Source organism: Brassica rapa, chromosome A09, assembly GCF_000309985.2.
Source record: "Brassica rapa cultivar Chiifu-401-42 chromosome A09, CAAS_Brap_v3.01, whole genome shotgun sequence".
In the NCBI taxonomy this organism is placed as follows: domain Eukaryota; kingdom Viridiplantae; phylum Streptophyta; class Magnoliopsida; order Brassicales; family Brassicaceae; genus Brassica; species Brassica rapa.
The window spans coordinates 17089291-17116357 of NC_024803.2; the positions used below are offsets into that span (position 1 = coordinate 17089291).

Here is a 27067-nt window from a genome sequence, read left to right on the forward strand (position 1 = left end):
AATACATAAGTAAATACAAATAAGGGCAAATCTCCAAAATAGCACCTTTCTAAGTTTATATCACAAAAATAGCACTCAAAAACTAAAATCACCAAAATAGCATTTTATCTTTTGAAAAATTTAATTTTTTTTATTTTTCAAAATTTGAAATCTTATCCCCAAAACCTCATTTCTCAACTCTAAACCCTAAAACCTAAACTCTAAACCCTAAATTCTAAACCCTAAACCCACCCCTTGAGTGCTATTTTGTGATTTTTGGCCTTGAGTGCTAGTTTGAGAACAAAAACTTGATTTAGTGCTATTTTGATCTTTTTCTCTACAAATAAACTAGGTTAAGACCCGCGCCTTGCGCGGGATGAACATTATATATATATATTATTTTATATATTATATGTTTCTAACATATTATGAAATAATAAATATATATTTAATAATTAAAAAGTCACTAACTATTACTTATATAATTAAATTGGTGCGAAGATATAAATAAAAGTTTATTAATCTAAAAAATATTTTTTTCTATTTGATATGGTATATAATTAAATTTAAGTGATAGTAACATATATATATAGTATATTTTAATATTAATATTTATTAAATGATACTTTCTACTCATATGTTTTTTTGTATTTGTTATAGCAAAAAAAATAAATTACTAATAACAAAATTTTCACTATAGGATTAATAGTTTAAGTAATTTATAATATTTTTTCAAATTTTTCATCAAAAAAATTTGTCCAAAGTAAATATCAAAATTAAGATATTTATGCATTTTTATATGGCATATAATTTAATTTAAAATGATATATATATATATATATATATCTTTATTTTTAATACTTATTAAATGAGACTTTCGACTTATATGATTTTTTAATCATTTGTATCATGTCCTAACAAAAAAAATAAATCATGGATCACAAAATTTGAATGTGAGACTTTTAACAGTTTTGGTAGTTTATACTCGTTTTTAAAAATTGAAAATATAACATATAAAGAAAAAATTTCATTTTTATTATATGGTTAATATGGTTGTTTAATTTATTTTAATAGTTTAAAATTATACAAATATGATATAAGATACCCTCATTTCTATTAAATCTTTATTATTCAAAATCATTAATTGTCATATATACTTTAGCCACTTTAGGAAATTCTGTAATTTTATTTAAGAAAATAGTAAATCACATTAATAATGTATTTATGGTTAGTTTAATAAAAAACTTATTATATATTTAGATGGACCAAACTATTTCTCTAAGGATTCTAAGAATCATTCTAGTGATGACAAGTGGCTACAAAATAATGTTGTAATGCTTCTCAAATAATATATAGGGGATATATAAAATTATTTTTATATATAATCTCGTGCAATTAGGTCTTAAACTAGTTCATTAGTAATCACCGAAAGTGATCGAGATCCTTCCGAGAGAGAAGCTAAGCGACTGTATAATCCAATCGTTGATCTCTCTTCTCCTCTTCGAAAATGGGTGGTGCGGTGAAGGATATCGCTTCAAAGTCGGAGCTTGATAACTTGCGCCAGAGCGGCGCACCAATCGCGCTTCACTTCTGGGCTTCGTGGTGTGATGCGTCGAAGCAGATGGATCAAGTCTTCTCTCACCTCGCTACTGATTTCCCTCGCTCCCACTTCTTTAGGGTTCGTCCGCTCTCTCTCTCTCTCTCTCTCTTCTCTGAATCTCTGACCAATCAATTCATCTCCCCTTTTGATGCTCTTGTCAGGTAGAAGCTGAGGAACATCCTGAAATATCTGAAGCTTACTCTGTTTCTGCTGTTCCCTTTTTCGTCTTCTTCAAGGTAAAAGTTTAGAACTTTAGATCAGTGAAAGATTAGGGTTTAGGGTTTTTGATCGAAAGTTTAGCACTTTAGCAGTGAAGGATATGATTTAGGGTTTAGGGTTTTGACTAGTTTGTGTCTCTGTTAGATTGTTAATTGAGTTTGGTAGAACAAGAAGATGAAACCCTCCCTCCCAATGAATCTAGGTTTTGAGCATGTAGGAGAAGAAGACATTAGTAATACTTCATCTGTGTTCATACCTTTGCTTTTTGTCACTGTAACTGTTGAGATTGTATTGAAAGTTGTTACCTTTGCCTGACTTTAAAGTGTTTTCTTGTCTCCCACAATTTGTTGTTATTGAAGGATGGCAAAGCTGTGGATACACTTGAAGGCGCAGATCCATCGAGTTTAGCCAACAAGGTTGGCAAAATAGCTGGTTCTAGTACTTCTGCTGAGCCTGCTGCTCCGGCAAGCCTAGGGTTAGCTGCAGGGCCGACGATTCTTGAAACCGTGAAGGAGAACGCGAAAGCTACCGTGAAAGACCGAGCTCAGCCTGCGCCCACCACTGAAAATCTCAATGACCGTTTGGAGAAGCTCACTAACTCTCACCCTGTCATGTTGTTCATGAAAGGCACTCCTGAAGAGCCTAGGTGCGGGTTTAGCAGGCAAGTAGTGGGCGTTTTGAGAGAGGAGAATGTTGATTTCGGAAGCTTCGATATACTTTCTGACAACGAAGTGCGTGAAGGTCTGAAGAAATTCTCAAACTGGCCAACGTTTCCTCAGCTGTACTGCAACGGGGAGCTTCTAGGAGGATCAGACATTGTCCTGGAGATGCAAAAGAGCGGCGAGCTGAGACAAGTGTTGTCTGAGAAAGGGAAACAGAGTCTTGAAGATAGGTTGAAGACGTTGATTAACTCGGAGAAGGTTATGCTTTTCATGAAAGGTTCACCGGATGAACCAAAGTGTGGGTTTAGCTCAAAAGTGGTGAAAGCACTTAGAGATGAGAATGTGAATTTCGGGTCGTTTGACATATTGAGTGATGAAGAAGTGAGACAAGGGATAAAGAGTTTCTCAAACTGGCCTACGTTTCCTCAGCTTTACTATAAAGGTGAGTTAGTTGGAGGATGTGATATCATTATGGAGCTGAGTAACAGTGGTGACCTCGGAGCAACACTATCTGAGTAATCACTTGCCTATCTCTCTTTCCCTTTTTTGCCTTGTTGTGGACTTGTGGTTTGAGAAGATTCTAGTTCCGGTTTAGGTGTTATAAGACATTGTTATTTACTTAAGGTTTTGTCTGCTTATTTCAATGATTGAGGAAACATTTTTTCGCATATCAGAATCATGATTTGTTGGCTTGTTGTAAGTCCTTGCATGCTCCAGCATCCACTATCCACTGATAGAACTCTATATCTTACGCTCGGTAACGTCTTAACACTAAGGACATCTCTAATTCAGCTGCATAATTTATGCAAAATGGAGTGAAAAATAATATTACGAACAAACAAAAAAAAACATTATGCTTAAAGTAATAAGGGGTTGAGTAGAATATGCAGAGCCGGTTCTGGCCAAAGCGAATAAAGTATGGGCTTTCGGCCGCCATTTTAATAAAGGTTAAACCGGCCACATTTTTTAAAATCTTGTCTATGGTCTAGCGGCTTATGTTGCACCTCCACTCATTATAAAGCCGAGTTTGAATCCTGTTATTTGCATAATTTTATTTTCGGTCACTTTTTGTTGTTTGGGCTTGTGGTCTTAAAAAAGTTAGGACCGCGGCACTGAAAATATGTATTAAATATTAGTTAAATGATGAGCATTCACATATTGTTTGGTTTTTTGATGTATTCCATTCCTATCATTCTATTTATTTTAAATTCCACAAATACCATATTTGTTTACCAGTTACATCTCTTGGAAGATGGGTGGTGCGGTGAAAGATATCGCTTCAAAGTCCAGTATAATAATTTTTTAATTTTAATTATATGTAAAAATAAAATTTTACTAATACTTTAGATTTTATTATTTTCTTACCAATATTTTAATATAAATTTGATTTAACTAAAAGTTAAATTAATATAAATAAGTAATTTTGTTTAGTTTAAATTATATTTAAGAATATACATGTATATATTTAAAATTATAATCTTAGATAGATTTTTATCAATTTTTTGGTTAAATACATTAAATTAACTTGTATAAAATTAATAAATATTTAATATAAAACTTGTATAATTATCAAAAATTAAAACTAAATAGTATTTCTTAAATTTGTAGATATATAAAAGAAACTAATGATCTTATGATTATAAATTTATAACTTTTGAAAACAATTTTGAAAATTTTAGTGATAAATTTTTTATAAGAATAAAAATTAGAATTAAATAATATTTCAAAATTTGTAAAATCGTATTTGAATATATTTATTTTAATGATGATCTATGAGTTATTATTAGCATATTCCAAAAAAATTACCAAAAATATAAATCAACAAAAATTGTTTATTACCATATTTTAAAAAGTTTACCAAAAATATAAATCACATTAAATGTAATTGTCCTTGTCATATGTACTCACAAGCTATATCATCAATTTTATTAGTCATGTCAAATTTTTGTGAAATTGATTGTAGAGATGACATGTGTGAAATCAATTTGTAATTAATGTTTTGGGGATGTTTAATTAGTAAGTCAAGAGTGGAAAATTACTAAGATTTTTATATCGTCAACAAATATTTTAAAGTCTTAATGTGAGATAAACTAACACAAGATCACATGAAATTTCTTGAATACATTACAAAAAAAACAACGAAAAAAAAATCAAAACAGAACAAAATCAAAGAGCTTGATGTAAAAAAAAAACATGTTGAGTAATGAACAAGTAAACTATTCAGACTTATTACGTGTAGCTGCTGTTGAGAGTTTTCTCTTCATTCTGCTAAAAGGTCCAATTGTTTTATCCATAATATACATATATATCACTTGTGACCATGACTTATACGACTCCAATCCTTCATAATACTCGCCTGCTATCTCCTTCACCTTATGCAGCTTATGTCCCGGTATCCTCGGGAAATCATGGTGCTCGTTATGGTATCCAACACTCCATGTTAGCAGATTCAGTGGACCATAATAGGAATAAGTCTCTTGGTCCGGGTTAAAAACGTAATGTTCCGAGATAAAATGTCCAGCCATTGGATGCATTCCGCCTCCAACAAACGTTGATAAGATTAGATAGGCAAAAGATCTCCATCCGAAGACGAGAACCACGGATACATCTAAACCGATCTGAATAATAAAGTTGAATAATTCCCAATAACCGGGTGGTTTTGGTTTGATGAATAATGGTCTAAGAGCGTAGAAGAAGAGTTGTAACAAAACCCAAATGGTTTTGGTAATAACATTGGTTACTAAATGAGCTTCTGTGTAAGTAGGGACATCCATATCAACACCGTCTACTCCTTGGAACCGGTGGTGCTCGAGATGGTATTTTTGGAATGTTACTGACATTGGTACACCAATTGGAAGGTTGGCAATAATACCGAGGCAGCGGTTGTAGACCGGAGTTGAAAAGGCGAGGTTGTGGCTTAGCTCATGGATTGCTAAGAAGAGATTGTGGTTGAGGAATGATCCAAAGAAGTAAGCAATGGTTAGAATCTTGAGCCATCCTGAGTCGTGAAGGGTTGCAGCTGCCGTAAGTTGGAGAATAACGACTAATGTGACCTGTACACCGCAAAATCAATCTCTCAATCAGATTACACAAAAGACCACAACAACAAAAATGAGGGCTAGCTAGAAATGATAAAATTGAACCAAACCGAAATTCATAAACTTAAAACCAAACCAACCCGTATGGTGGAAATTTCAATATAAAATAAACTGAAAAATTCTTTAAAACGTATTTTTAAATAAATATATTTTAAGAAAGTATATTAAACCCCAAATAATATTCAGGGTCACTTTACTAATAGCGGGACCAAACATTCATCCTAATCACCTCGAAAATTTAATTAATTAATTTAGTAGATTTGTATCCACCAAATTATTATTTTTAAATATATATAGTCATGTGACCTTGTACCCGTAGTTATTTTAATTTTTAAATCTGGTCGATCCTCATATTAGTTAACTTTGTTTATTTTTACTTTTTCAATATAAACCCAAATCAAACCCGACTTAAAAACAAACCGTTACGGTAAACCGAATGTGAAACCGTATTAGAGACCAAAGAAAATCCCACTTGATCGTAAAAGGAGCATGGAAGATCACAAATGAGAAACAAACTCCAATGTTGTTGGATCAAAACAAATCAGATTTCATTAAACGCCAACTCAAATCAGTTTGAGATCTCATATTGACTAATTCGTTCATGTGATGTACATCTTCAAACACATTATCAAAATAAAGAGGATCAGGAAAAAATAACAGATCTAACAATGATAGAAAATGAAAGACCTTGAGAAAAGCCCATGGATCAGGACCAAAGAGTTCTTTAATCTGAGGATAGCGGGAGAGAATCTGACGTCTTCTTGAAGCGTGAGGCTCATCAGTGTAAGACCAGAAGAAGTCTGTAGCCATGACTCCTTCTTCCTTTGATATACTCTCACGTCCTCCTTTCCCCATTCTTGTTTATTCTTTTGTCTCTCCCGTCGGCTTATTATTCTTGTGAGACGAGGAGAGAGAGAGAGAGAGAGAGATGTGGTTTTGGAAAAAAAATGGAGGTGCAATTTTGGAAGATGGTGCAACGAGAGAAACGAAGAGAACGTGCACATGAACGTGTATGAGGGAGACAATTAAGCCAGTAATATGCAGTTGTTTTCACTGTGATAGGTGATTTTCTTAATAATTTATATTAATATACATCTTATTTTGTTTTTATTTGTTGTAGTATAATAGAATTGGGCTGGCATTTTACAGTTCAAACTTATAAGATTAAACTATTCACTTTTCTTTTTGGATCAATCTATCACTTTTTTATCAATTGTTTTTTTTGTTTTGTAAAACATGCATGAGTTTTTGGCGTGATCTCTTCCTCTACTATCCTACAAAGGAAAAAATGTTTTGAAAAATTAGCATGTTCAAGGCCAGCCTGGGATTTAAAAGCTTGAAATAGTTCTGGACTTGGGATTCAATAATTTATACATATATTTCTTACTAAATTTGAAGACTAAAAACTTTTATATATTAATTACTCGGTTTTCTTTAGCTATGCAGAACTGGTCTGGTTTTTTGACAAAATTTTAGGATGTCGGTTAAAAGTCTATAGAAGTGAACGACAGGTAAATTGCATATAGAAAAAAGAAACACACAATCGTTTTATTACTTAGTTTAACAACTGTATTTGTATTTTTAGATAGGAAAGTGTCCAAAATTTTGGAGAAAATATCAAAGCATCGTTTGATAATCTATAATTTCGTGTGCAAAATTCAAAGTCTAACCATGGAGAGATAAATTACAGTCAAGTTCAACATCAAACCATACACCGTACAAGTACAACTATCGTAGTTGCCGATCAGACAAACTGTATTCTTCTTCGTTTGGAGTAAATTGAGCAAATATTGTGAATTTCGAGAACTGCCAGAACGCGAATATGTTTGCAAGATCTTGTTTGATAATTCTACAAAATAGAAAATATGTTACAAAAAAACACTGAAAACATCTTTAAAGAACAAACAAAATTGAAATACCAATTTACAAAAGAAAATATTTACTGACAGATCTTTGTTATGATCTGTGAATTAGTCAGGAAGTCAAAACCCTTAGGAAAATATTTGTCTAATTTTGGACGTGTTATCAACGCATGTCTTCTCACGTCGTAAATTTATTCTAATAACCTTAGATGCTTGTTGATCGATTTAAGCGGGAAATGTAACAGATGTAAATTATAAACTAGTAGTTGACCAAAAATCAAAGCAATTAGTAGCTATCGTGATCATACACCTAGTTAGAAGACTAAATATTATTATTGGTTGACAAAAAAAAGAAGACTAAATTATCTAAATGCAACTAGATATATAATAAAATATTATTATTTATATCACTATATTTTTAAGCGGAGAGACTAACACGTCTCTGGTTAGAGGAGACTTATCGGCCAACTCTCTCTGTATCTTTCAGAGAGAGAGACGATGGTTAGGTCGCTGATTTTCTCTGGCATTGTCTCCCGTGTATCGGGATTAGGTTCCGACATCTAGTGGCTCCGATAGCATCATTGACTAGTCGGCTTTTGGCTCCGACGACGCGCCTTCTTCAGGTGTATATCGTTGGCTTCTGGTTCTACCTTACATCATCCGCTGGTGTAGTTCCAGTTTGTTTCGGATTGTGTTTGATCTCTTCTTCTTCGCTCTTCCTCTGTTTCAAGTGATTCCTTTAGTTGTTTGTTAACAGCGATGGTAGTTGTTTGGAACTCTTGATTTGAAGATGAGATCCTTTTGGACTTTAGTGCTCGACATTTATTGGTTTGTGACGTTGAAGACTAAAACGTTATGGCTGGTATCTTTCTTACTTCCAGATCTCGTCACTGTGGCTTTTTGAGCGGTGTGTTTTGTTTCCGGTTTGGTTCCGGTGGATTTCCGATTAAAGCTTCGTCGGCGACATGCATGCCGGTGAAATATGGTGGCAATTCAACTTTAGGGCGTGTGTCCTCTTCTCGCTAAGAGTCTAACGTGTGGAGAAGCTTGAATGGACCGTCCATCTCTCCTTAGGCTTTGTCTTTTTGGCTGAGCTCGTTTTTGAGCATTTTGTTGTTTTTAATTTCTGGGTCGTTTTGGCCTCACATGTACTTATTTTTGTCTATGTTTATTTAATAATACTAGATGACAAAAAAAAAAAAAAAGACTAAACGGGGGTCTAGCGACTCTAGTCTAAAGAGACTTGACATTAATAATAAAAAGCGTAGAAAAAGTATAAAACATTTAGTCTTTCTTCATCTACTGGTTTCATGACGAATCGAAAGTCAACGAATACATAAAGTTTTATCATGGATTCTAGTATTCTACTACATCATGGACTCTATATATTACACCATCACCATGCTGCTCTCTACAGGCGCTATCATAGCCTGAAGAGTTTAAACAGTCCACAAGAAGCAAACCTATAAAACCATACGGGCTTTTACCAAGTCTAACAAGTCACTACACATCAAGACCCTTGCAGATACCCTTTCGCTTCTTATCCCACGCAATTTTGTCAAGTAACAAAACTTAAATTATCGCAAGTATGGTGAATATCTTTTGAGTGTGTAAGCTAACCTTATACCTCTTAATTAATCCCACTGGTTTGGTTTTTGCACTATCTTCAAATTAACTGGTAATTTGACAAACCAGGCATAGTAGATCTTCTATACAACACGGACCCACGTTCCACCACACATGGGGCAGCAATAAACCCAACGGCTGGTCCACCACGCCTCACGTTCATTCGGATTTGGCTGCTTAGAAGCACCTGGTGAAGCAAATGCAGATGTCTGCCTTAAGCATCTTATGCACTGTAATAAAGAAAACAGTCAAGTTACAAACGGAAGACTTTCGTATTGCAATTATTAAAGAAATGTGCAGGGAAGGAAATGTATCAAGAGTTAACCTTGTACCAAACTCCTTCAAGACCAGTTTTCCACGTCGCGGTGACAACATCCCTACGAGAACCCATGATCCCAAGATAAGCACCCAAACCCACAGAAGTATTTAAACCAAAAGCCGCATCTCTTTCAGACATTCTGCGTTTTCTTGGCCAAAGACTTTGGACTCTGTCGTACACATCTAGGGAATGACCCTGCGTGAAAAAAGTATCATCTGACGGGACCGCATCCTCAGGATCTGTCCCGGGACCACCGAATAAATTTCTTCTATGCCATTCTTCGGATGGGGGATGAAGCTCCAACTCCCGTAGTAGAAGCCCAGCAGCATCAGCTCCTCTTGGACGAGGCATGTTCTGTTTATTCAGTTTTATTTTAAACAATATAATGAGAATCAGGGATGAAAGAAAGCTAAAAGGATACAATTTCATAATGTAGTTCACCAAACAGCACTACCTGCATATGTGGTCCAAGAGCTGCTTCTACCACCTCAGGCAACACAGTGTAGTTTCCATCAATATAGTGCAGTCGAACTTGGATGTTTCCACTACCTACCTGAGAGCCAGGCAAGGGATGCGGAAGCGCAGCTGTTCTCTTGCAGAGATCCATTAGTATATGGAAAAGAACTCTCACCTGAAAGATCAAAGCGTAACTAAAAGATCTTTCTAGAATATTGAACTTATCAACAGGGCATTTTTTTTTCTTGATCAACCAACCTAGGGTTTTCATTATTCTCACCCATGATGATCAGCTTAAGCCCAGGTATAATTGTATAAAAGTGAAGACAAGGAATACAAGTGCCTACCTCCTCAAAAGTATAGCCTTGACCAGCATTCCCAGATCCCATCTTTGTTGTACGGGCAGAATTATCATCAATCCCTTTCACTCCAGCACCCAACTGAGAAGTCCGGAATCCCTGGGCTTCCTCCATCCTGTTCAAGGCAGGGTTTGGTTTAGCAGAGTTGACCTCTTCCGACTTGCTGGTAGCCCCCGTTTGAAGCTTTTGTGAACTGGCATCAGCGTTTTTCTGGTGATTTCGCGAAGCCTGTAACCTCTGGAAGTAACAGAATAGCAACAGCTGGCATAACCGGTGAAGGAAATGACAGTCCCCAATGAGCCGAACAGCTGGTGTTCCAGGAAATGTTCCTGTATTGATGCTTATTGGCATGAAGGTAGCTGAACCACTGACTGGGCTTGCAGTAGAGTTTGATACTCCATCATTTGAGCTACTAAACTTCGCTATGGCACCTTGCATCCAAGCTTGCATTTGTGTGCTTCCGCTGGGGTTTGTAGTACTAGTAGTAGCAGTAGGTTGCCCTGGTCCGTGATTCACTGACTTGTCAGGAACAGCTGCACATAAAAGAGTTGAGATATCCCTCAATTACATACCTACAAGTTACCGCCAAGTCCAACAACACAGATAACCAAATGTACCACCCACTAACCTAAGAAGGGGAGATACATGGATTATACACTAAAGTTTACAGACCAGAAGAAAATCTAGACTTCAGAAGCTCATCTCATTTCCATGAATTCTAACCTACCCACAAGACAATGATATTTCTACCGCTATGCACCATTATCCATTCTTCACGCCTAAAGAAAATAAGAAATGACAAAATAAACAGCATACTGACCCTGGGTTGTTGCAGGAGACGAAGCATTTTGTGTGGGACTGGCAACCATGTTGCGATTACTGCCAGTTCCAGTGGAAGCAGCATGGCTTGCAAGTGTCCGACAAAAACTCGCATAGCGTCTTAAACGTGTGATAAAATGAGAAGCCAGGTCAAGAACAGCATCCACATAAGCCTGTACAAGATATGAAAAAGAAAAAGAATCAGAGAAAAGCAGAAAAGTAGCAACAGGAAAATAAGTTTTGCATATCAAGATAGTGATATGGTCTTATTTCATATTCAGTAATATATGATCATGAACAGAAAAATGATATGTTGACTTCGTGGAAACAATCACTAGTGCAATTAGCTAACTAAAATTATATATGCAAAATAACCAAATCTAATTCAAAGTTTTAAACACAACGTGTCTTGGCTGATTGTAAGAAGGAAGATACCTCAGCAAAACTAACACAGTAAAGACCAGAAACTCTTTAAATGAAAACAATGCATGCGCCTTCAAAATATTCATACTTGCATTTCCATCTCATAAAAAGAAAAACATGTAACGCCATCCTCGGACTTGGAGGTAGATATACCTGAATACTGGAAACAAGAGCAGGATCGACAGCCAATGCCTCAGGATCGGTGCTTAATATGGTCTCACCATCTGTTCGCCATGGCTCAATAACCAACGCTGAAGGGTTAACAAGAGCTGATTCAATTCCTTTTCCAAGCATGTCCAACAACAATCTTGCTTGCATATCTAAGACCATGGCACGAACCTCCTGAGCATTGGTTCCTTCAAGTAGCCGACATTTGATCCTGTCTAGATTCTGAAAACCATAAAATTACAAGATTTTACCAAAGAGTAGAAACCAAACTTGAAAACAAAGTTTAAGAAAAAAAAAACAAAGCATCACAAGAGGACAAAATCCTGCCAAGATTCTATTCATCGTCTTAAGAGTCAGATCCAGTATCCATATTGGCTACTCAACCCATTCAAAATCAGATAACTACGGGAAGTGTTTTTTCCCGTTTTTTTGGGAAAACTACGATCGCATAGTCGAATAGAAGAACCAACACAAATAGGGTCTACAGGCTCGTATAATAGAGTAGCTTTATACAGCTAAAATTAATCATTAAGAAACAGAAAAAGCACAAGGTAAACCAAGTTTTATGAAGGCTAACGATACGGTACGGCCAAGCAAACAACTCAAATATTCTGAAAAGGTGAAAAGATTAATGAGTTTAGAAAAACATACAGGACCATATTGTTGCCTGTGTTGTGTTGAAGGAAGGGAGTGAAAATCAGCATCCATGACAGCAATCACGCTGGTCAGCGAAACTGTAATCATCAAGAAAAAGAAATGTGTCATCCGATGCTTTCAACCGTGTATCATCCAATCAAGACAGTAACATCTGAATCGTTATGCTCTATGTCATTGAAAGTTATCATAAAATCATAGAGTACAATACTCTCTACAAAATAAACAAGTAGAAAATAGGTTCTTTGAATGCCATGGAGCTTATTAAAAGTAAGATCATTTCTAAGCAAACTAAAAAATGGTTGTTCTAGAGCTAAAGCACAACTAATTTCTGAGCGAAAAGATTAAACAGCATTTAAATCAAGAAAACTTATAAGCACCACAAATTATACCAATGCCATCCTCTGCAGCACTCTGTGTACAGCCAACTGCATCCCACCAATCAACTCCGACCAAAAGACTCCACCAGAATCTGTTCAAACAAAGTGCAACCATATAAGTTTCTTTACAACCAAACAGGCTAGCGAATAAATACCAGAGATGACGTACCTCTCAGCAATCGCCCGCTCCCACATTGATTGATCAACCTTTGATTGGTTAGGTGGAAGGGCAGGTGGAAGAACACGAATGATATTTAACATAGCACAGTCCTTGGCAGCATCATGCCATACAGAAGCCGAGCAGCAGCTCGTTGGAGAAAATGCGGGTGCAGCAATAGCTGAGCCGACATTTATTTGATAGTTTTCAACGGGTGAAAAAGTTGGACCCGAAAAGATATGAACTCCACCCCGAAGAAAAGCAACCGCAATTTCACCACCATGAGCAGAATAGACAATCCGTGCAAGTGTACGAATATCACTTGGCAAATCAAAAGGGTCAAAAACAACCTTGTTAGCCTTGTCATCACCAGAATCAGGCTCCTTTTGTGCATCCACACTAGGCCCTGCAACAGCTGTTTGATGATTCTTGAAATCGTTTGTAGGTGGTATGCTCAAATCCACTCTCGATACCCAGACAGTTTGTGTGGGGACCTGTCCACCAAAATTTGAAGTTGGGTTTCCAAATATCTGATGCAGTACAACAGGTTGAACACTTGATTCCCAGCGCTGTACTTTCCAACCTGTAATTGAAGGACCTTCATCTGGATCATATGGCGACATGTACTGTCCTGCAAACGTAAGTAACTATAAATAAGTATCCCGGAAACATGAAATGCAGATGCATGGGATTAGCATTTTGTTTTAAAGAAAACAACTCAATGTATAACTGAAGATGTTGATTATCATGAAATCAGTATGAGGCTCAGAGAAGAACGTGAACAATACCCTCAACTATAACAACAGCTATTACTGAACCACCACGAGTTGGATCAAAAGCAACAGCAGTAACTCCAGATCCCCATGTAGTGGTTGCCGCAGACTGAGCTGCAGCTTCGGGACTTACGTAAGCAGAAAAATTGGAAACTGGCGAGCAGCTAAGTGATATTGCATCGCTGGATTCTTGATCCGTAGGCTTCTTCCCTTTATTTATCTCGGATATCAAGTATTCTTGCCAGTTGAACAAGTATGCAGCTAAAGGAGCAAAGCCTGTCCAAGCGGAAGAACTAAGGGATGGTGGCACATGACTGCCTGTAGAGATTTTTGGAGTCGCCTGGAGTACATTTCCCGGGCCAGGGGTCACCTCCCATACTACAATTGTTGAGGGATTTACAATCGGAACCCCTGCTACATGCATGGCACCACTGTCCGTTATGATAGCATCAGCAGCCATAATCCCACTAGGCCCTGCACCTAAAAGACCTTTCTTTGTACTAAACCACTTTGGTGCAGTGCCTCCTTGGTTAGAAGGCCACTGGGACCAATGAAGCTGAACGGACCCCGATGAGAAAACAGAGCATACACAGAGAAAGTTGGGCCACCGAGCTGCAACAAATGGTCAAGGGTCAGATCCGTCACCGGAAGTGAAAGAACATGCACAAATGCCAAACCATGGAAAGCGTAACATGTTGCACTGATCTTGTCACATATATAGGTATGAAAATCAATACATATATATAAGGTATGTTAAAAAAACTCACAGTTATGTGGATAGTTCTAAATATATCAATATAAAGTAGGACACAAGAGATGAGAAGAAGAAAACCTGAGCTTTCGGAGCTCTGTGAGAGAAATTTCTCCTCGAAAGTTGACTTTGCATTTGTTCCAGAACTTGTCTTGGAGTTGGAGGATAACCACTTATACTGATTCTCGAAAGAAGAAAACACAATCAGAATAAATTTTCCAGGATAAGCTAGAGCAGTAAACTGATGGGCCAGAAACAATATTAAATTAGACTTTCACAACACATACTTTGCAAAGGCAGTATCATCTATCTGTTATTCATTCCTTACGTGTTCATGCCAATCATTACAGAAACGTATCAGAGAAATGCAAATGGAAGATGTTTTAGGAGTTTTGTAATTTCGCAAAGAAAGCTAATATATATCAGTTAAGCTGGACTTCAAGGAAACTTTGGTCTCTCTGTCTCATTTCTTCCAAAACGTAGAGACATTTCAGGTTCAATTACACACAAAATTTAGCAATTCCATTCCCCACTCTCACATGCAACCCATCCAGTAATCAGTTAATAAACTCATGAAGGTAAAAAGAAAATATGTCGTGTAAATGATAGTGTCAGATAAGTAAAAGTTTAAAATACGTACAGGAGAAGCCCCCGTCAACCACTTTGTAACAACAGCAATGTCCTGACGCCATTCATGCTCACACTGCCAAGAGGTAGCATCGTGCACTAGATTAGCCGCACCCTGCAAGACCAAACCAGATTAAAAAAATTATATGAGGTTTGCTAAACATATTGACACAAGTGGGAGATCAACATTTAGAAGAACAAGACACAAAAGATTTATACAGGTGGACCAATTGGAAAACGGCAACTCTCTTTTCTGTTCGTTTGATTAGTAATAGAGCACATCCATAAGAGAACTAACCTGAGTAGGCTGGGTCCAGATAGTAATCCGTCCATGAAAGTTAGCAATGAGTAAGGCACGAGGACAAGAAGTGGGAGACCATTCAATAAATTGGACAGAATCACGAGGAGAGTCTACATAAACAAAAAAAAAAAGTATCATAGTCATTTTAATAGTTTCAATTAAAAAGCAAAGTAATATGAAAATACCTGCAACAACATTGAACACGGCACACTCAGTAGGTCGCTCGGGAATTAAGATGTGAATTGGGATCCAAAAGGGTGGAATTGCCTTGGAGCTGCAACAAGAGGGTGAAAGATGAGAACTTTCATCTCTAAGATTGAAAAGGAAAAAGAAAAAATAAAACCTTGGAATCCTGGCGCAGGTCTCAGAAGCGCAAGCAATAGCATTCAACTTGCCACACCAGGCGACGGCACTGACATAAAACAAAAGAAGAAATGATGAATTTGAAAACTTAGTCGATGGGAGGAAGTAAGTAAGGTGGAGACCTGAAGTTACGGCAGAGTTCAGGGACGCTCATCTTATGGAGCAGATTGGAGTTGGGCTGTTTAAGCGTAACGCAGAAGACAGTTGCGGGACTCACGGGATCAACCTCCATCTGATCGTCTGATTTCTCCTCGACGACGATTTGATCCCTAGATTCAGCCTCCTCCTCCTCTTCTAGCTGATGTTGATTCACTTCTTCTTCTTCTTCTTCTTCTTCTTCCTTGGCGTCTCCTCCAGTGCTGTTACCCAGAGAAACTTGGGGCTGATTCATGTCGAGCGAGAGAGCAATAAAACCCTAATCTTTATAAGCAAAAAAAAAGTCGCGATTGAAGGCGACAGAAAGCACTGTGCGTGTAGAGAGAGAAAGAGTTAGTGCGTAGAAAATTCCAAAATCCACAATCCCAAATTCAATTTCACTATCCAATTTTTTTAGGGTTTGTGTCACGGTTGTCGCCGGGATGACCCAACCAATTAAAAACACGGTGGGTGTGATGAAAACGATTTGGTGAAAATTTTTGTCTTGCAATTTAACCCTATTTATTTGAGAAACTGATCATATCCCATATATAAAATAAGATATCTTATTATCTTATCTTATTATATAAAATAAAGTTTGCTCTCTCTGACATCTAGGATGCCACGTAGAAAAACCGGCTTATATTACGTCGACACATATCTCATTTTATAGGTGTGTTGCATTTCATTTATTTCAATTGTATCTAATATTTGGATTTTCTGTTGAGTTTATTTGTTTTTGTGTGTATGGGTTGGGAAAGTAGTGGGTTGTGGTTGATGTAGTACATGCCCGTAACCTGAATAAGAAAACCCTAGACTTCTAGCGTTGTCGAAGGGTATGAATGGTGACGACGAGGAACAAATACATTCCCTAACATTTTTTAAAAAAATTACCATTCATAAGGAATAATTTTTTCTTCTCATTCCCTACTATTCCTTTTTTTGTAGAGAAATAAAGAACAAATTAATTCCTTGTTAAATGTGGGATGGAACAACAATTCCTTTTCATTCCTACAATTTTATTCCTTTATGTTCCTTTCCTATTTGTTCCTCTTGTTTCCAGAATGGTCACCAGTCGGACCCTTCGCCTTCTTCGTTTTCAGAAAATTTTCATCTTCGTCTGAATCATCTGTGGTATTGAAACTCATCCGTTTGTTTCTTCTTCATGATTAATCTCCATTACTTCAGTCACCACGATGTAGCCTTGAATGCATGCTTTGATTAGGAGTCGGTGAACCTGAGCGTATAAATAGGCCAGCTTTCTTTCTCTTACAATCGTCTTATTAAATATGTTTAAACAACAAAACACTTTTTCTAAGATATAGCTAACTCCCAAGTTTTCCTTTCCGAGTTGGAGTCCGGAAGATGTTCTATGAAAGTTGAAGTTAGATTGATGCAATTCTGGGAGGCTAGATATGTTAGGCGTGGTGGTGAACTGATCATATCAGTCGATATGCTTTTGATTGATTGGAAGGTGAATCTATTGTTATGCTCTTGATAATAATGATGCAATTACGAATTTGTTCTTTAATAATTTAATTAGCCATCTATAATCTGTTTTGCTACTCTGATATATTTCCAATCATTTTTCAGGGAACTCTCATGCCACCCACTGTGAATGCTAGATGTGTTCCAACCTTCCGACCTCATCTCACGGCGGGAGTGATGTATTCTATCGCCGGATTTGATGTGGCTCGGTGTAATCCAAACTTCAGGCTGTCTGACTCCTCCCTTTTAGTTCGGTTCAGTGATGCAACCTCCTTGAATGAGTTTACCAAACCAAGTTCTCTGATACCTGAAGAATGTTTCCGGTTCCGTAGTCAAAGCGAGCTGCTCGTCTAGCAAATACGAACACCCATCTTCCAGGTAAACTTCCTTTTAGTTGTCATCATTATAACTGGAAAGCGCTTTTAATACTCACTTCTCTCAGACATCATTGAAGAGATAACCGCGGTGAAGAGTACAGTCAGTGATCCTCCGGAAGAGAAGAACCGCGATGGTGACTATCAAAATGGATAAGTAATTCATTATTTTATATTTAGCCCTCCAATTTATTCATATTTATTGTAAATAACATGTTCATCGCATAATAACATTTTTTTAAATTTGCGGGGATGTTTCTGTGACCTTGAGTATGTTCGACTTAAAAACACTTTCGTTTCACAAAAGACTCGAAGCCATGCTTGGTGATCTAAGAAAATGGTTGGAGGTATTAGTTATATTTTCGACTGAAAAGCTTATCATCTGATATAATTAACAGCTCCAAATTATTGTCAATACATTCATGAAATTTTATCATGCAGGTCGTCTGTATCTTAATGCCACTTCAGAAACACACATTCATTTCGATAAGGACACTAATGTAGGAGAGAGCTACTTTTACAAGTGAGTAGTATGATGATCTTATATGCATTAGAATATTTATGTAAGATTTTCTTATTTATGTAGGTTGGTCTCCATAGACACTGGGCTTCCCTCAGCCGCTCCACTGTGGTTAGTGGTTTGGGAACACAATTAGGAAAGTGGGCTCCTAAAATTAAACTTACAATTTAAAACATTAAATAATAAAAATCTAATTAATTCACTTTGTTTGTGAGGTAACGTGAGAAGAGTGTGTGTTAGGAGGGTATATCATACACTCAGCACCCACAAAGTGTGCGACAAGTAAAAAGTGTCTCCTAGTGTAATTAAGAAGATAATAAGTAACTAACGTATTATAGTCTATTTTATTTATTTTTAAGACATCATATGCACAAAAAGAAACTAAGTTTTACGGCTGATACAAATCACAAAAACCAGATAGGCAACATCAATTGTAAAATGACAAAAGAGAATTAGGTTTTATGCCCTCGATTTGATTATCATTGACTTTCCATAAGTGATTTTATTTTGTATATCTATAAAATTGTGCTTTTGTTCTCGTTTCTATTTCACTGATATGAGTTTTGTTTCTTTGTTTAACTTCTTCTGTGAATTCGATGAATTACATAAGTGTTAATTTAAAAAGATTGACATCTGTAAAAATTAGTTCCATTTCAGATACATATCTAAAAAATAAAATTTTAAACAAAAACATCACCGACAAACTGTATTCACGGATTAGTGTTCAAATCTAATATATCAAACTGTTATAGAATATAAGTACATGCTCAAAATATAAATGTCTATCTAGTATATTTTCACAAGTCCTCTCTAAAAATCATCTAATTCTATAACAACAAAACAAATTACTTATTTCAATAACCTACACTTTTGAGGTTTAGTTATTTAAGAGTATATCGATAAAAATATATAATACTTTACCATTTTAGTCTATGTAAACTATGTATAAGCTAAGAATTATTTGATTTATTAAATGATAAACCAGAAATCTTATAATAAATAGTTAAAATCTCTCATTCTTATAATTATAATAGCTAGATAGGGTATTAAGGTGAAACAAATATTAGATGAACGATCAAATCTCTCTTTCTTCGAACAAAATCAAAAGGAAATGATTGGAATCTTGTCATGATATTTCATAAAAGCCTTTTAGGAATAAAAATCAAGACTAAAATATTTAATTTGAATGAAATAATATATATATATATATATATATTGTGCTTCCAATATTAAAATCACATCGACTTGAAGAACTGTATTTCTGAAATTGTCAGGATCAAATAAAATACTATTAGAAACCACATATTTAAAAAATAATTTGTAAACATAAAAGTATATTCATTATAGTAAGCACATTAATCAAAACCAATGCCTTTTGTTTATTTATAATCATGTTTTTTGGTAAATAAAAAAATCATTTTATGCATTTTATACGGAATATAATCAAACTTTAGTGATATTCACATAGATAGATATATATATATATTTGTACACGGAAGTTTATGATTCCGTTTTAGAGTCACGCTTACGTTCTTAAAAAAAATATAATGCCATATATCAATAAAAAATATAATCATATTTTTTAATTTATATAAAATCCAAAATTTTAATAGTAAAGAATAGAGAGGATATAAATATTAAAATTGATACGATATTCAAATATATTGTGTCAATTATTTATGAAGTATTAAAAATAATTAATATAATAATTTCTTTTAAACATAATTTATGTATATTATTCACAATTTTAATATGAAATCATTTCAAAATTAATATAAATGAATAAATACTTTATTTTAAATTTATATCATATAATTTTTAGTCCTTATTTTTTAAAAAATTCTTATATTTTAATATGTATTTATATACATATGGATATACAATTCAAACACGTACATGCTTCATATTTTTTATAAAAAACTCGTTTTTGCGTTTCCATCCGTTTACGCTTCCACGTACACGCTTTCCTTTCCAGTAACATAGAAAAATACCTAAAAACATTTAAATACCCAAAATTTTATCCAAAATCTGATCTGAAGACTCAAAACTACTAAATATTTACCCGAATATATCTGAATCATATTTATGAAAATACGAAATTTTACTCTAAACTATAAACCATAACCACAAACTTTAACCCGAAACATAAAAAAAATATTTGTAATACCAAAAATATACTATAATACTTAAATGTAACTAATATATACAAGAAATTTTGGATATTTCAAATATCTGATGGAATCTCGGATAGGACATAGACTCAAAACAAGATCTTTAGGTTAAGTTTTTTTACCTTATATGTATTTTAACCTAGACTTGGAACTTGTAATTTTTTGTTTGTTTTAATTTGGGTTTCGTGAGAGTAAAATGCTCAAGCTATGAAAAACTAACATATATTTATGTCTTTTTAAGTATATTTTAAAGAATAAATCCACTATCAAAATCTAGTTTACTCTTAACTAAACTAATACTCCCTCTCCATCTGTTCCAAAATACTTTGATGTTTTAGATGTATGCACAAAAATTAAGGTATACACTCATTCTTAAAAAGTAACATTAAAAATATAAATCAAAATTAATTCAGCCAATCCTTAAAAGTAAGGATAAAATATCATTGATTACACCGTTTTCAATAAAACTAAAATTAATATAAAATATCAAAACATTATTCTTTTTGAAACATCAAAAAGTTTTCAAAACATCATCTATTTTAGAACATGGAGTATATACTTAGGGTTTGATGTGAGAGGTGGGATTTAGGGGTCGAGTTTATGATTTTAAAAAATATTTTAAATATACAATAATAATTCCTAAAATAGTTTCAAAAATTTGGATTTCAAAATAATTAAAAAAAATATTTTGAAAAATGATTCAACTTGAAAAATATATATTAGAAAAATAATAAAAATATTTTTTTAATTATTTCTTTAAATTATTATTTATATTTATATATTTTATAAGTAAAGACAAAAAAGACTTTTTAACTCTTAATGAAATCTCTTTTAATCATTTTTTGTGTTTTTTTTCAAAAAAATTATCTTATAAAGTAATTAAAAAAAAGAGTAAAATGAGAAATTCAGTAAAACACACGACACGAATAACTTAAAAGTAGGACATACGTTTCGAGAAGAAAATATATACTCCTCCTCGTCATTTGGTACCTTCTTCTTCTTCTTCTTCTTCTTCTCGTTCAATTTCTTCCTCGCGAAGGATACGAAAATCAAAAAGACTGCGTCTCGAAAACAGCCATGGCAGGTCGTTCCGGATCCCAGGTCATGACGATGACGGTGACCAATACTCCCTCCGCAGATCTAGCCTTCACTAACCTCGCTTACTGCTCCTCTTCCGATCTCCGTCAGTTCTCCGTTCCCGGCTCCGATCTCTTCCTCGCCAACGTCGCCGACACCTTCATTCTCTCTCTATGATATCCTTTTTAACATTCTCTCTTTATATTGACGATCCATTTGTTAACATTTCGATCTCATGAGTTTGATTGTTTATGTGAACTTGACCCAATTTTGTAAGCATAGCTTTCTAGGTTTCGGGAATTCGAATATCAGCCATCTAGGTGTTTCTTGGATGATCAAAATCTATAATCCTTGGGGATGTTTAACTGTTCAATTAATATTTTCGTTTAGAAATGTTGTTAGTAGATCTCGTGGATCGCCTAGAATATATTTCCTTGTGTTGTTCTTTTCGTGATGGTGTTTCCTTTTTTTTTTTTTTAATTTTGTAAACTTAACTGTTGATTACTGGGCATGGAAGCATCCGTGATGGAAGCCTTGCTCTCAATGCTATTCAACGGAGGCATGCTAGAGTTTCCACTGGTGACATTGTATCTGTTAGCAGGTAATTTTCATTTAGCCTTTTTTTTTAACCAAAATCTTCTGGCTTCTATAAAAGACTGTCTTGTTCTTGCAGATTTGTTCCTCCAGAGAATTTTGAGCTGGCTATGCTGACGCTTGAGTTAGAATTTGTTAAGAAAGGGACTAAAAGCGAGCAGGTTTGTTTTTGATATCTATTATGTGTTTCTTGGCATCTTTGCAGGTTGTGTGAATCATGCATCTCCTTACAGTTTGTGATTGAACTTTAATTCTCTGGAAATATTACTTTACAGGTTGATGCTGCTCTCCTTTCAACCCAACTTAAGAGGAAATACACCAACCAGGTAGAGAGATTCTTCTTCTGCAGTGTCTGTTCTCGTTTCATGTTTCTTTTCTATTGTGATTTTGAAGCATGCATCTAATAGGAAACTGACAGAAACGATGACTCCTAAATATCAAGGGTCTATAAAAAACAAATTAGCTGGTATACGTTTCCAATTGAAGCATTATGTAGATGGATGTTTTTCTGCTGAAACAATGGTTTTTAGTGCATGCATCCCGGGACAATCTGCAAATCCTTTAATATTCTGGGTTATTTCCCATGTCTTTTTTATAGATTATGTGGTATCCTTTATATGGTTATTTGGCCTTTAGTTTTTCACAAAATCAGATCAGCCCTGATTGTATACCAGCTGATTTGATATTTATAGATTATGTGGTATCCTCTATATGGTTATTTGGCCTTTAGTTTTTTTCACAAAATCAGATTAGCCCTGATTTATTGGAACAACGCACACTGCTGCAGGTCTTGACTGTAGGCCAGAAAGCGACGTTTGAGTATCATGGAACTAATTACATTCTTACGGTCAATCAAGCGGATGTAGAGGGTCAAAATCAATCTAATGGCATCGAAAGAGGGATGCTTTCTCCAGATACATATATTGTGTTTGAAGCATCAAACGCAAGTGGCATAAAGGTTTGATTTCGATAAACTATGTAGTGCTATATGTTGTTGAATCAGTTACTCTAACAATTCCTACCAATTGATGATTCAGTTTTACATTTGAAATAGCAAACTTAATATCACATCTGATGTATATTATTTTATGGAAACAGATATAGGTTAGTATCGTGTATCATTTTGACTTGTACTTTCTTATGCAGATTGTTAACCAACGAGAAGCTGCGAGCAGCAATATATTCAAGCATAAGGAATTTAACCTTGAGTCGCTGGGCATAGGTGGTCTGGGTGCAGAGTTTGCTGATATATTTAGAAGAGCTTTTGCTTCTCGTGTATTTCCACCTCATGTCACAAGCAGGTTCTGTGCTTTATTCTTTAAGCAAATGGTAGACTTTTGTTGTGGATTTTCCTTTGATGTTAGTTTTTCTTGATCGTGCAGATTGGGGATAAAGCACGTTAAGGGAATGCTTCTTTTTGGACCTCCTGGTACAGGCAAAACCCTTATGGCACGGCAAATTGGAAAGATGCTGAATGGAAAGGATCCAAAGGTATTTCTGATCACTGTATGATGAACTTTGTTACTGATAGGTGGACTCCCTTTAGCGTGAACCTGTGACTGACTGTTTAGTTCTCTTAGTTTTCTTCATACATTAGTAGCTTAAATCTCTAGCTTATTGTTTGCTACAACTGTTTTACTTTCTTTTAATGTTTGATTAACTTAGTTTCTTAGTTGATTCACTGCTAGTGTTCCAGAAACCAACATTTTTAATGCTTCTGGTTTATTTTGATGGCATAATAGATCGTTAATGGTCCTGAGGTGCTGAGCAAGTTTGTTGGTGAGACAGAAAAGAATGTAAGAGACTTATTTGCTGATGCTGAGCAAGACCAGAGGACCCTTGGTAAGAAAAAATTGTTTTCCCTGATCTGTGTTTTCCTTTTCTACGCATGTGCTAATGAGGCACTCTTATTTTATTTCTCAGGTGATGCGAGTGAGTTACACGTCATTATATTTGATGAAATCGATGCTATTTGTAAGGTATGCGACTTTGACGATACAGTAGATAAATTTTGCCAGCTTGAAGTTGTAAATATGCTTTTAAGTATGACGACCAGCCCCACTGATTCCGGTTAATAGAGTTTGGATATTGATTGTCATGATGTGCTGGTTATATGAGTTTTAAACAAAAATAATTTCAATTGTATGCTTTGTAATTTTCAGTCAAGAGGCTCGACCAGAGATGGCACAGGTGTCCATGATAGTATTGTGAACCAGCTTTTGACAAAGGTCAGTCAAAGATCTTGCTAATATCTTTTAATTCGGTATTTTTACGGATGTGGCTAACACTTCTTTTCCAGATAGATGGTGTGGAGGCCTTGAACAATGTTTTGCTTATTGGAATGACAAACAGAAAGGATTTGCTTGATGAAGCTCTTTTAAGGTATATCGATCTTGTGTAATAGATAGTTACCGATTCTTTTTTCCTCCAGTTACATAACCGCAATGTTTTGAAGTAGGTTTTATACCTTAATTTTCGTTAATGTTCACTTGAGAAGATACTATCCAGAGTGTATTCGCTCATGCGCCTCTTATTTTTATTATTTTGACTATAGGCCGGGAAGATTGGAGGTTCAAGTTGAGATAAGCCTTCCTGATGAAGCTGGACGTTTCCAAATTCTTCAGATTCACACAAACAAGATGAAGGAAAATTCTTTCCTTGGTCATGATATCAATCTCCAAGAGCTTGGTATGGCTTCTTAGATGATAATTCTTCAAATCATGGAATGTTTGGTATTCATGTCTTTATCTTTTACTAGATACTTACTCGCATAAGTGTGTCACTGACATGATATGCCAATATTTTCTCGCAGCTGCTCGAACAAAAAATTACAGCGGGGCGGAGCTTGAAGGTGTTGTTAAAAGTGCTACATCATATGCGTTAAACAGACAGTTAAGCATGGATGATCTTACAAAGCCAGTGGAAGAAGAGAATATCAAGATCACTATGGAGGATTTTCTCCATGCAATCCATGAAGTTCAGCCTGCCTTTGGAGCCTCCACAGATGACCTGGAGCGCTGCAGGTAATTTTCTGTCATAAATGTTTGGTGGTCTTGACGATTTTGGATACTTCTTGATTGAATGCCCCTTTGAACATAAGATATGCTAGTTTTAAAGCCAAACTTAAGTCTCTTCTGTCATGTGCGTCTTGTTCTAAAAATGCAGTTCTAAATTTTTGTTACCTAGGGACTGCCTTTCTTATGCCATTAGGCAATTTTCATTGATTTCTGAAACTGTAAAGAGGGTCTAGTTTTTGAAATTGTAATTAGATGCAATGGTACTTTTGATTTGATCTAAACTTGTCCCTGTTTATTTTTTGTTGTTGTTTTATTTCTGTCCAGTCTAAATTGTATTTCCATCTCCCACTTGGCACGCATGGTCTGTATGCATTATCTCTGGATTTTGATTTACCAGTGCCTTAACTTTAACAATTCTGACATTTATGCAGACTCAATGGGATGGTGGATTCTGGTGATCGACATAATCACATTTACAAAAGAGCTATGCTTCTAGTCGAGCAAGTTAAAGTTAGTACTAGAAGTCCTCTTGTCACTTGTCTTCTAGAGGGGCCAAGTGGAAGGTATCTTCCGTAGTTTATATAGCACACATTCTTTATGGCTTGCTGTTTTTCAAGCCTTTGCTGATTTTTAAACATTTTTTTCTGGGCAGTGGGAAAACTGCTTTAGCTGCAACTGTTGGTATCGATAGTGACTTCCCATATGTTAAGATCGTAAGTGTCTATCTTTCTTTGTAAATCATCTTCAGACCTTACTATTGTTTTCTCCGAGTGTGATATTGATTCGCTATTTTGTAGGTCTCTGCTGAAACTATGATTGGTCTTCAGGAGAGCACAAAATGTGCTCACATTGTCAAGGTCTGTGTTTCGGAGAGAACTGTAGATGTTGTTCTCATGTTCTTTCAACTGCTGACAAACTAGATTGGTGTGAATGAGACAGGTCTTTGAGGATGCATATAAATCACCTATGAGCATCATTATCCTTGATGATATTGAAAGGTTTGTTGTTACCTGATATCTGTTTCCTTTCAAGATTCGGCTAATCTTATAGCATACTTTTGGCAGTTTCTTTCTCCGGCTCAGTACTGAATTTCTGAAAATTGCAGATTGTTGGAATACGTAGCAATCGGTCCTCGTTTCTCAAACATTATCTCTCAGACGTTGATGGTTCTTCTCAAACGACTTCCTCCGAAGGTGCCTTCCATTCACCATATTGTTAATCATCATTCATATTCTTTTATGTTCGATCATTACAAGTTAAAACTGAACATCTGTGATTTGGTAAAATGTTGTGTTGACAGGGGAAGAAACTTCTCGTGTTTGGGACAACAAGTCAACTAACCTTCTTAGACTCTGTTGGTATCTGTGAGGCCTTCTCCATCACTTACTCTGTTCCAACATTGAGAACAGAGGATGCAAAGAAGGTAAAAATGTTATTTAGTAACTCATTGTTGGACATCCCTCATTGTTTGCCTCATTATCTTGTGGGACTATACATAGACTGGTTTCCGTATGTAGAATTGTAGTTCCTGAACTACGATAGTAATTTGAGTCTCTCTCCATCGCCCATCAATTATTGAGTCTTGATTTGGTTTAATTCTTTGTTGTTTGCGTTCTCAGGTGCTGAAGCAGCTTAATGTCTTCTCAGAGGATGATATCGATGCAGCTGCTGAGGCTCTCGATGATGTATGTGTCTCTAACATAGTTTCATGAATCTGACAGAAAAACAGAATAACAAACTTTATGTTTATGCTATAAATTCTAAATCTTTTTCAAACATTATGTGCAGATGCCAATCAAGAAGTTGTACATGCTAATAGAGATGGCAGCGCAAGGAGAAGACGGTGGATCGGCAGAAGCTATCTATGCCGGGAGAGAGAAAATCAAGATCACTCATTTCTTCGATTGCCTCCAAGACGTTGTCCGATTCTAAAAATTTCTCACGCAAGTCGTTTTCTTCGCTTTTGAACAATTGGTTGGTATAAACTCTTTGGATTTTATTTTATTTGGTGGAGGAATGGATGGAACTGAGAGGGCTTTCTTGTGCTGTTACATTCTTCGTTTGGTGAATGAAACAATATTGCTTTTTGTTTTTT

General features: G+C 35.4%; 4 protein-coding genes and 1 long non-coding RNA gene across 5 annotated transcripts; 3 read left to right on the top strand and 2 right to left on the bottom strand.

Moving 5' to 3' along the window:
• Positions 1-1378: 1378 nt before the first annotated feature.
• LOC103839797 (monothiol glutaredoxin-S17) lies at positions 1379-3160 on the top strand. Its single transcript, XM_018655148.2, has 3 exons — positions 1379-1657; positions 1741-1815; positions 2158-3160. Exons 1-3 carry the CDS (start codon positions 1487-1489, stop codon positions 2977-2979), a joined length of 1068 nt encoding a protein of 355 aa, XP_018510664.2. The 5' UTR covers positions 1379-1486; the 3' UTR covers positions 2980-3160.
• A 1387-nt stretch (positions 3161-4547) lies between these two features.
• On the bottom strand, positions 4548-6435 carry LOC103839798 (sphingolipid delta(4)-desaturase DES1-like). The gene is made up of 2 exons (XM_009116282.2): positions 6246-6435; positions 4548-5513 (listed from the first exon to the last, which is right to left on the bottom strand). The coding sequence occupies exons 1-2, from the start codon at positions 6411-6413 to the stop codon at positions 4677-4679; spliced, it is 1005 nt and encodes a 334-aa protein (XP_009114530.1). The 5' UTR covers positions 6414-6435; the 3' UTR covers positions 4548-4676.
• Positions 6436-7907: 1472 nt separating this feature from the next.
• On the top strand, positions 7908-9112 carry LOC103839799. Its single transcript, XR_627465.3, has 2 exons — positions 7908-8043; positions 8302-9112. It is a non-coding gene; the product is annotated as an uncharacterized LOC103839799 (long non-coding RNA).
• Positions 8695-16257, bottom strand: LOC103839801 (mediator of RNA polymerase II transcription subunit 16). The gene is made up of 16 exons (XM_033280485.1): positions 15719-16257; positions 15577-15645; positions 15419-15507; positions 15231-15343; positions 14946-15047; positions 14387-14483; positions 13570-14166; positions 12794-13412; positions 12637-12716; positions 12242-12324; positions 11576-11812; positions 11001-11172; positions 10169-10713; positions 9820-9996; positions 9372-9719; positions 8695-9276 (listed from the first exon to the last, which is right to left on the bottom strand). The coding sequence occupies exons 1-16, from the start codon at positions 15985-15987 to the stop codon at positions 9130-9132; spliced, it is 3744 nt and encodes a 1247-aa protein (XP_033136376.1). The 5' UTR covers positions 15988-16257; the 3' UTR covers positions 8695-9129.
• A 4994-nt stretch (positions 16258-21251) lies between these two features.
• LOC103839802 (vesicle-fusing ATPase) lies at positions 21252-27067 on the top strand. The gene is made up of 21 exons (XM_009116285.2): positions 21252-21537; positions 21867-21962; positions 22035-22116; positions 22231-22281; positions 22743-22913; positions 23102-23256; positions 23338-23446; positions 23698-23797; positions 23879-23934; positions 24118-24183; positions 24255-24337; positions 24510-24643; positions 24768-24978; positions 25404-25535; positions 25625-25685; positions 25770-25829; positions 25912-25970; positions 26078-26165; positions 26273-26395; positions 26592-26657; positions 26761-27067. The coding sequence occupies exons 1-21, from the start codon at positions 21362-21364 to the stop codon at positions 26902-26904; spliced, it is 2223 nt and encodes a 740-aa protein (XP_009114533.1). The 5' UTR covers positions 21252-21361; the 3' UTR covers positions 26905-27067.

What these genes read in the sequence shown, in the direction of transcription:
- LOC103839797 (XM_018655148.2), top strand. Translation starts at nt 1,487, where the DNA reads ATGGGTGGTGCGGTGAAGGATATCGCTTCAAAGTCGGAGCTTGATAAC. An exon ending in CTCGCTCCCACTTCTTTAGG is followed by an intron (nt 1,658 to 1,740) that starts GTTCGTCCGCTC and finishes TGCTCTTGTCAG; the next exon opens with GTAGAAGCTGAGGAACATCC. An exon ending in CCTTTTTCGTCTTCTTCAAG is followed by an intron (nt 1,816 to 2,157) that starts GTAAAAGTTTAG and finishes TTGTTATTGAAG; the next exon opens with GATGGCAAAGCTGTGGATAC.
- LOC103839798 (XM_009116282.2), bottom strand. Translation starts at nt 6,413, where the DNA reads ATGGGGAAAGGAGGACGTGAGAGTATATCAAAGGAAGAAGGAGTCATG. An exon ending in ATCCATGGGCTTTTCTCAAG is followed by an intron (nt 5,514 to 6,245) that starts GTCTTTCATTTT and finishes TGCGGTGTACAG; the next exon opens with GTCACATTAGTCGTTATTCT.
- LOC103839801 (XM_033280485.1), bottom strand. Translation starts at nt 15,987, where the DNA reads ATGAATCAGCCCCAAGTTTCTCTGGGTAACAGCACTGGAGGAGACGCC. An exon ending in TCTGGACCCAGCCTACTCAG is followed by an intron (nt 15,048 to 15,230) that starts GTTAGTTCTCTT and finishes TTGGTCTTGCAG; the next exon opens with GGTGCGGCTAATCTAGTGCA. An exon ending in GGTTGACGGGGGCTTCTCCT is followed by an intron (nt 14,484 to 14,945) that starts GTACGTATTTTA and finishes TTCGAGAATCAG; the next exon opens with TATAAGTGGTTATCCTCCAA.
- LOC103839802 (XM_009116285.2), top strand. Translation starts at nt 21,362, where the DNA reads ATGGCAGGTCGTTCCGGATCCCAGGTCATGACGATGACGGTGACCAAT. An exon ending in ACCTTCATTCTCTCTCTATG is followed by an intron (nt 21,538 to 21,866) that starts ATATCCTTTTTA and finishes ACTGTTGATTAC; the next exon opens with TGGGCATGGAAGCATCCGTG. An exon ending in CCACCTCATGTCACAAGCAG is followed by an intron (nt 23,257 to 23,337) that starts GTTCTGTGCTTT and finishes TTGATCGTGCAG; the next exon opens with ATTGGGGATAAAGCACGTTA.